General features: G+C 28.8%; 1 protein-coding gene across 1 annotated transcript; it reads left to right on the top strand.

The window, feature by feature from the left end:
• Positions 1-240: 240 nt before the first annotated feature.
• Positions 241-3,575, top strand: LOC112603848 (signal transducing adapter molecule 1). The gene is made up of 2 exons (XM_025352631.1): positions 241-404; positions 2,038-3,575. Exon 2 carries the CDS (start codon positions 2,051-2,053, stop codon positions 3,488-3,490), a length of 1,440 nt encoding a protein of 479 aa, XP_025208416.1. The 5' UTR covers positions 241-404; positions 2,038-2,050; the 3' UTR covers positions 3,491-3,575.
• Positions 3,576-9,786: the final 6,211 nt, after the last annotated feature.

Raw genomic sequence — 9,786 nt, 5'->3', positions numbered from 1 at the left:
ATAAACAATATTTTGTAAAATAATATTTTAGACTTTTAGGTTAATAATGTACCAATGTGGTTTATACCGCATCAACCGAGTTACATTATCTCGTTTGATGTGTAATCACTGTAATCAGATGATTGTTGTTATCATCATTATGTCGATTAAATTAAATGCATAATAGTATAATACCTGGCCTCGCCTTTGTCAAAGTATTTAGTTTTTAATTGATTATTCTCAATACTTAATAATTAAACAATAGACGCTGAATCATTCAGTACTAACATTTTATATTGTTACTTGAACGAATAGAAACAAAAAAATATATAGAAACATCTACGAATTCGTTTTTGAGTAATTGTCAACTGAGAATAAGTCACGGGGACTTGACTACAGACATTTCTACAAAGAATTTTTATTTTGTAAGTAGAACTTTATGGTAGAATTAATCACTTTGAACAAAAAAAACTGATTTGTAGTTATCAGTATTTTGTCAGCAATGTTTAAAAATTAACAAGTACTTACTAGATTCCTAAATCGTCATATTACATTGTTGTGTTTTATTTTTTTATTTCGGACTTTCCACAAATTTTTAATTATTTAACTAAATGATGATGATTTTTTTTGTGTAATGTGTATCAAGTGTATTAGTAATATCTGTGTTTCTTCTACTAGTTTTTATAATAATAAACGTGTGTTTCACAATATGGATAGAGTAAAGCTTCTTGTTTCTGTTTTCTCTGTTTTTATATGCTCAATTTTTAGCTTTAATATTTAGATTCATCATTTACAGTCTACATATCAATACTTATTAAATTTCAGTTAAAATACACGTTTTATTATAATTATATGTATTAATAATAAGCTTTAATTTGTATAATATACTTATTTAAGTTGATTTACTGGCAAGTTTAATAGATGTTAATTTTATTAGTAATAATTTGTTTTGGTACCTTGGTTTACTTTTATCGGTTATTAGACTATTAAAAAAGTATTTTCTTATTTTAATATTACACTTTACTGTATGTTATTGATAATCTAAGTTTAAATATAAAAATAAATTTTATTCTTATTGCCCATTACCAATAACGCTAAGAAAGTTAAAATGGAATATTAATTAAATTACAATAAACTAATTACCTAGCTAAAAATCATAGGTATATCTAAAGGTTTTTAATACGATACATATATGTTTATTTTATGTATAAATTATAATGTACTAATAATATCTATATATGTTATGGATTTATGTTTGTATAAAGCCTTATAGATTTGGAAATTATTAAACTAATTAGTTCCAAATATTACACCCATAGTCTTTGAGACTGAAAGTTCTGTATGCATTTTTAAATTCTTATATATTATTATAAAATTACTTACAAATAAATTTCATTTTGACTCATTAAATTTTATATGCATAGGTTACCATTTGTTTCAAAAAAAAAAAGAAATGTATAAAAAAAAAAATGGTTTAGACTAACAAACCCACCAATTATTGATATGAAGTTTTTATTTTAAATATAAGAGATTATTATAATATACTTCTATTTACTAAAATTCACTATATAACAAAATATTTTATGGAACTTAATAAATTAATTTTGTGTTATTTTTTTTACAACAAATTTATATATTTATAAAGTACATATTCATTAATCAGACTTAATTAAAAAAATGTGAATATATAAATATAATAAATACAAACATTTAACAGGGTATTAGAAAGCTCTTTGAGAACAAGAATAAAAAAAAGTTATAATTTACATATTTCATATAATTTAAATGATTTTTTTTTGTTTTAATTAATTTACATGTAGTAATATATTATTTGTATTTATTTTAAAAATAAGTTTTTTACCATAAAAATTGAAAAATATACTGAACAATTTCATGTATCTATTTTATTAATGTTTTTAATTTTTTTTCACTATTCTAATGTTTTTTAAATATAATAGTCATATTAATAGTTTGTTTTAAATCCTCAATGATTCACTAAAAAAACATTCCAACAGTGCTGTCAAGAATATTATTAATTGTTTTATTTATTTATTTTAGAGCAATACTTAACATGGGATCCTTCTTGTTATCGTCTTCATTTGATGCTGATGTCGAAAAAGCAACAAGTGGTACTAGTACAACTGAAGATTGGGCTTTAATAATGGAAATATGTGATAAAGTGGGGGCTTCGTCTGTTAATTCTAAAGATTGTTTGAAATCGATAATAAAAAGACTCAACAACCAAGATCCACATGTTGTACTCCAGGCCATTACACTTTTTGATGCCTGTGTTAATAATTGTGGAAAAAATTTTTTACTTGAAGTGGCTTCTAGACATTTTGAACAGGAATACCGTAAATTATTAGTTAAAACTTTACCTCAAAAAGTGGCAGATAGATTAAAATCATTATTAAAGAAATGGGCAGAAAATGAATTCAAAAATGATCCACAGTTGAATCTTATACCATCTTTGTATGCTAAATTAAAACAAGAAGGTGTAGACTTTTCATCGACTTCAGATGTAAACCATTCAAAAAATGGTAAATCAAAAGATTTAGTATCATTACAAGAAGTTGATGATATAGCTAAAGCTATCGAACTTAGTTTATTGGAAAATGAACGTTCTGCACAAAAAAAATCAGGTGAAACAGACCGAAGAGCATATTTAAAAAAAGTAAAAGCTTTATATGATTTTGAGGCAGCCGAAGACAATGAACTATCGTTTTCTGCTGGAAATATAATCTATGTTCTTGATTCTTCAGATCCTAATTGGTGGAAAGGATTTACTGACAAACATCCTGAAGGTCTTTTTCCTGCAAATTTTGTAACAACAGATTTATCAAGTCCAAAGGATATATCTGAAGAAGTTAATACAAAGAAATCAAAAGTCAAACATTCTGCTGAAGATTATAAATCTGTTGAAATTGATGAAAATAAAATTGACAATTTGCTTCAGCTATTGCGTGAAGCAAATCCAGAAGATGACAGTACAGATACTGAAGAAATGTCCATATTGGAAGCACAAGCAAATGCCATGGGGCCAATGATTGAAGCTCAACTTGAACAGCTCGATAAAAAACATTCTCAACTCACACAGTTGTGTACAGAACTCTTAGAAGCAGTAAAATTATACAACATATTCATGAAAGACCCAGTGGCAGGTTATGCTTCCAAACCACAAACTGAACCTATACAGCCTCCCACTATGTCACCACAGCATATAATGCATCCACAACACATGCAAATGTATAATGGTATGATGACCAACTATGCACCCTTACCAGTTGAACATTACATGACTGGGTCACAGTATCCAGTTAATCCCAATCACATGATGCCCAGATCAAATATTGGAGGTCAGATACACGAACAATCACCATATCAAATACCTAACATGCAGAACATTCCCAATTATAATCAAGTGTATGGTCCAGGGCACAGTGCACCATCCGAATCATTACCACAAGTCATGAATTATGTACCTCAACCTCAACCTCCTTCACAACAGTAATCCATTAACAGTAAATTATTTTTGTACAAATATTATTGAGCCTGTTTTTGCATTTTACTTTAGTAGCAAAAAAAAAAAAAAAAACACTAAGTACACAAATAAAGTATAATACAATTGCTCATTGTTATAATTTTTTTTCTTTTTTATATTTTATATATATTTATAATACTTAAAAAGAACAATGGTTTACAAATATACGTTGTATCTTTTATTTTATGTAGATAATTAAATATTTAAACAACAAAATATATGTATACACTATACACTATTATTTTAAAGGTCAACAACATTAGTGTTTTTATTTCATCACACCTATCATTCTTTTTATCTGTACAAAAAAAATGACAATAATGTCTTGTGAATTAAAATTTTATTAATATCCACTCTAGTATTACCTGCTATGAATCATTAGTGAAATATCACTTGTGTGATTACAAAGTCAGTCAAAATTACATAAGAGGTATTGTACGCAATGGTATTTCAGGTATTTGGTAGGGACAGAAATGTATAGCGTTGTGTATGATATTTAGCACGTAGGAGATTTTTTTTTTGTTTATAATAATTATATTTATGATAATAAATTAAACTTATTTAGTAATTAGTAATTTATATTTCAATTACTTAATGCTTATCAATATTTTAGGTATTTTAAACTTTTATAAGACTAATAAATTAATGATTTGTCTGAAATAAAAAAAAAAAAGGATATTACAAATTATTTCTACACGTTACTTAATTATAAAATAATACTTTAGAAATGTTGGTAGGTTAGTTAAAATGCTTTAAATAAACATTTTTGTTTTATGCAATAATTATTATATTTTCGTTGTAATTTGTTCTTAAATAAAAATGACAAATAGTCTCAGTTGATTCATAAAATATTTTAAGTAACTTTATTTTTATAAAATGAATCAAAATATCTTCATCCTAGTGACATTAATCGCCATTAAAAAATTTCCTATAATTCTATGTAATACTGAATAACCTTTTATGTTACGATGGAAATCTATGTAATTATGGCAAGAAATTATACCTAATAAAACCTCCTGTGTAATAAAATATTGCCAATTACAATTATACAATAAATCTATAACTATTAAGTTTTTTATGCGATAATATGAAACGAATATATGATGACAAACACGTTCCTAACCGTCCAGGATCTATTATATGCAGGTATTTTTATATTTATGAATATTAAAATAGTAAAATATAAATACTGTAATGATTAATGGTGTGGACATGCCGTTACAATATAATTTCACTTATAAGTTGTAAGTTGTAGCTTTTTTTATTCACTATAATTATTTCTCTTATAGTACACTATAATAATGTCAAAAATGCCGACTATCTTGTTTTAACGGATATACGGGATATGTATTTTACACATACACTAGTACACTATTATAGAGTACTAGAATCATCATGTTTGAATTGTTTTATCTTGTACACTTGTCACGGGTCAATTGAATTAACCAGTGTTTATTTAATAAGTAAATTTTATTTTTTACGCAAAAACACAGAACAGGTTTGTTATACATTTAAAAAACATAACACAATTCAATACGAGTATATAGGCACATTACCTACGTATGTACGATATATCTATACATAAATACATCATAAATCATTTTTTTTTTATACAAATACATTAATAATAAGCTCTGCAAGAATTATGCAAAATCTATATCATAATATACATCATGATAATATCAAACACAGGGTAACTGCCTTGATTACAGGGTTGTCGACGACGTATGCGGGTGTGCAAACCGCAGTACTACAGGTCAACATTTCTTGAAACGATCTTACACGACACTTTGCACAGTCAATCCAGCTTGCTACCTACATCTGCGTACCACCGTTATTTGCAACGCCAGCAACACAAACTTCTACCGATCTTGAGAAGTCGCCTTCTCAACGCCGATAGGAACGGCCTACGACGTTTGGTACGCATTGGCTCTGCTGTTGGCACTGATGTTATTTCCTCTGTAGTGCTCGCAGTGGCTTCATCTCGCTTGTCGCCGTCACTTTCAACATCGTCACGTAGAACCATTTCGACAACCAATTCGCCGACTCGCATACACGACGGCTCCTGTCCCTGCGCGATTTCCAAACCGTCAGAAACCGGCGACAAATGGATTTCCACTACATCCTCTGCAATCATCTCTGCGGGAGACACCAATGATTCACCAATAGTCTCGCAGCTTGGTGTACTTCCTCGTAGACATGAGGGTATTGGCGGTAAGTGCTTTCCAATCTCCGAACTGGCATTACTAATTTCCCGCGAAACCTCTTCGAACTCCAACAATTTTTCCGATACAGTTGTTTTGGTCCAGCGTTCATGTATTTCCGACGACGCCACACTCTTGTCACTAGAGCTCGAAAACGATCGGTCGTCGTTCGGAAATAGCGAAACGGACGGCAAATTGTTTGACCTTTGAGTGGCCGCCACCAGTAACTCGTCAGTTAGCGCGTTCAGCACCTTAAAACGTGCCGAAGTCTTTGATGTCAATTGTTGTTTGCCGCGGAGCTGAGAGATCGCACAAACATTGTTTCGCCTTCTGGCGAGTGTCAGGTCTTCCGCCGTGTATTCGTAGTCTTCTGTCGGATATCCTTCATCGTCTGCTAGGTATGCGTCGTCTTCCGACGTATAACTGCGCGTACTATGGTGAGTTTTCACGACAGTCTCGAAGTATCGAATGTTCTGCGTCGCCACTAAATTCACGTTAAAGTCGTTTTTGTTACTTCTGATCATCTTCAGTGGTGGTACATTGTGCGATCGATGATCACGTAAGTGGTCGCCCGGAGAAAGTTCTTTAATTTTTTGTTTAGACGAGGACGCCAATTCTGCGAATACTCGAATCAATCGGTCCGGACAGATGACTGTTATTCTCGAACTACCGTCACTGCCAAAACATAATGTTGATATTTCGTCTTCTGAAGTCGAGCGTGGAAAAAGCACTATCATTGGCCAATTTAATGAACGCTGAACAGCCGCCGTTCGTAAAGCATTGGCCAATGCTTTCAATTGCGACTTTAGTTGAATTGACGTCGCACGAATACTCCTCTGTTTGACTACCACAGCTTTTGATTTCTCAATCTCAATGTGTGTAGTAGATACAGAAGGCTGTACTTTTGTATCGTATTTAATAAGTTCGAGAATAAGAGGAGAGGTTTTTACGAAACACTCCGAATCCTCCGTCGTAATATCAGAGTACATTTTTTCAAACTTTCTGAACTTTTCTGACAGTAGCCTCTGTTTCTTAACCCGAACGTTCGTTTGATGATCTCTATCCGTTGGTTCTAAACTATTCGATCGTCCTGGCGTAACGCTGTTATTTTGTTTTTTGATATCTTCCATCGTTAAAAAATTATGGAAATATCACTATATTATTAAGTGATACAAATATCCACAAGAAAATACAAGAATATGATAAACAGTTGTTCTTCGCGAAGTATAGAATTTGAAATTTGTAATCGAATATACAAGTAAATATTCAAACGAATATATCCAAGACAACTAACAAAGTTCAACATATATTAAACGGTCAGCTTATTTCCAAAGACATTACACCTGTATTTAAAATTTCGAATTAAGATTCTCAAACCTTTTTACAGGTTAATAATATAGACTACAGTAGAAATTCGTTTAACCGTCACTGTCGGGACCGGGACAGAGACGGTTAATCGAATAAATGGTTTACAGATATTTTGCAATAAACGATAAACGTATATTATATTTTATAACATGATTTGTAAATAAAAATAATATTCAATAAATAATAAATAATAAATACTAATATTATATAATTATATGTAATAACAAAAATAATACCATAATCAAAGACACTAAACAAAATAATCCGTCATCTCCTGTTTTTTTGAGGCACGAGATTTTTGAGTGGTTATGTCTCATATTTAAAAAAAAGTAAGATCTACGTTGTATTTGTCTTCTTTTACACTTCAAACCAGTTGAATTTATCTAGATAGCATCATTAACTATTTTATTTATTATATCATTAATTATTAAGCTATCAATTATAGAAAATTATTTATAAGTGGATAATCTAGAGACAACCTTCGAGATTGTCCTGAAGCAGTTCCAAAAGATGAGTACACACTCAGCATATGTGAAAGACAAAGTAAGCTCAGTATCTATCTATTTATTAGACAAAATCTCTTGGCTTCACGTGGAGTCAGTTTCTAATAATATATTGATTATCTTAAACTTTATAACGAAAATCTACTTTACACATGACAAAAACATTGTAATTCTAAACGGCGGCGACTACGTTGGTAATATTGAAAGGCTCCTATAATTTTTATCTATAATTTTATTTTGGAAACTCGATGAAAAATTAATTGGCATGTTTTAAGTTTTGACAATTTAAAAAGTGTACAAGGTTTGTCTTCAAACTTTTATAAATTTTTAAAAGAAAAAATACCATTACGATGCGAATTTTCCACACCTAAAATATTGCCGCGTAAGCTTACTTTGTTTATTGGGAAATACGCCATTGTATGCAAGACATAGTGTATGATGGGCGATGGTACTCATTGTTCTTCGTCGAAGATTGTTCTATCGACGATAACATAATGAATAATTTATTAACAATACTAATAATATTCATAAAAATGCATATCCAATAATGTTATGGTGACGACATGGTTATACGGAATAGACCAAATCTAATTTTATTACAAAATTATTATGATAATGCGGCGTCCTGGATAGGCTATTTAGCTGCATTACTAAGATATGTCTATTTTCCGGCATTTTATAAAAAATTGTTGAGTATCATTATTATTATTTTTTTATTATTTATTATAATCAACGCCAGACGGCTTTTACAAAATTAACAGACAAGAAGTACATAGACAACAGTAAAAAACATATACAATATAAGATGCAAACTTATACTAACTTTAATATTAGAGAGAAGAAAAATAAATAGTAAGTAAATATATAAAACATCATGGTGTAAATTATGTGAACAAAATGTGAGCTTTCGTACTTCATATTCGAATCGTATAATAAAATGAATACCAACAATGTGAGTAAGGTTCATTCATTGAATAGATGATTTTTTAATTATTTTCATAAATTCGGTGGTGAAATGTTAATAACGTACTCTATACTATATGTATATTATATTTGTATATATATAAGAGTATACGCTGTAGGCATATTATCATATCAGATATTTTACTAAAAGTCTAGAGAAATAACCAAAGAATTTAATTTTTATTCTACTTTACTATTCGCTTAGACATTTAGTTAAATGCATTTTTTAAGTCACGCAAATTACAAAAATGAAACATTCTGTATTATTTTAAAGAAATTTTACTTTTAATGTAACGGTAGGTTGATACAATATTTTTTCTGGATAATGAAGTATTTATTTATTATAATAATATACATTTATTCAATATTATAAAAAATATTAAGACTTGAAATTAAACTATCAGAGTCAGATTCCATCATTTCACAATTTTTGGTCAATATTATATATCTAAATATATACTAGTAAATCGTAGTCATCAAAAACAATATGTACTGCAAGTATATATATAAATATTTAATTTGTCACAGGCATACCTATGTAATAAATAAAAGATTGAGATAACGCAACTGCAACTAATAACATTTTTTAGTATAAATAAACCAAAAAAAAAAATTTATAAAATAGTTTGAATATACATATTATATGAACAAATTTGAATTGACAATTAAATGTAAAACTTTGGGAAGAATAAACATAGTTTTTAAGATTTAATATCCGAAGAAAACAATAAAAGTTAAAATATTGCAACTTTTTGATTGAAACTGTGTACAGTATTAAGCTTATTTTATTTTTTTAGTCGATTTAAAACGATTACATTTTCATAAATGGAACTAAGTAGTTTAACCATTATTCACGTATAAGTGAAAATTTCAAATAGCTGGATTATAGTAGAAATAGCAACCACCAATATTATACAGTTGGATTATGTAAGAGATGAGAAGTGTTGTATGTTTACAAAAACAACTAAATTCTTTAAATTGTCAAGTCTTTAAAGCATTTTCTACCATAGAATATTGTACGGATCTTTTTAAAGATTAAAAAAACAAAATGAAATGCATAACTTAATATAATGTAAATATTGATGTTAAGCTAATAACTACATTGTTGTTGATGCATATAAAAATAACAATAATAACAATAATAATAATAATAATATATTTAATGGAAATGCATACAAATGATGTCAAATGTAATTATAAAAATATAAATATTCGCGCTCGATTCAAG

The sequence above is a fragment of the Melanaphis sacchari genome, unplaced genomic scaffold (genome assembly GCF_002803265.2).
Source record: "Melanaphis sacchari strain LSU unplaced genomic scaffold, SCAv2.0 Contig111_pilon_pilon, whole genome shotgun sequence".
NCBI classification, from domain to species: Eukaryota; Metazoa; Arthropoda; class Insecta; order Hemiptera; family Aphididae; genus Melanaphis; species Melanaphis sacchari.
The sequence above is the reverse complement of the archived record's forward strand: the minus strand, read 5'-3'. Positions and strand labels throughout refer to the sequence as shown.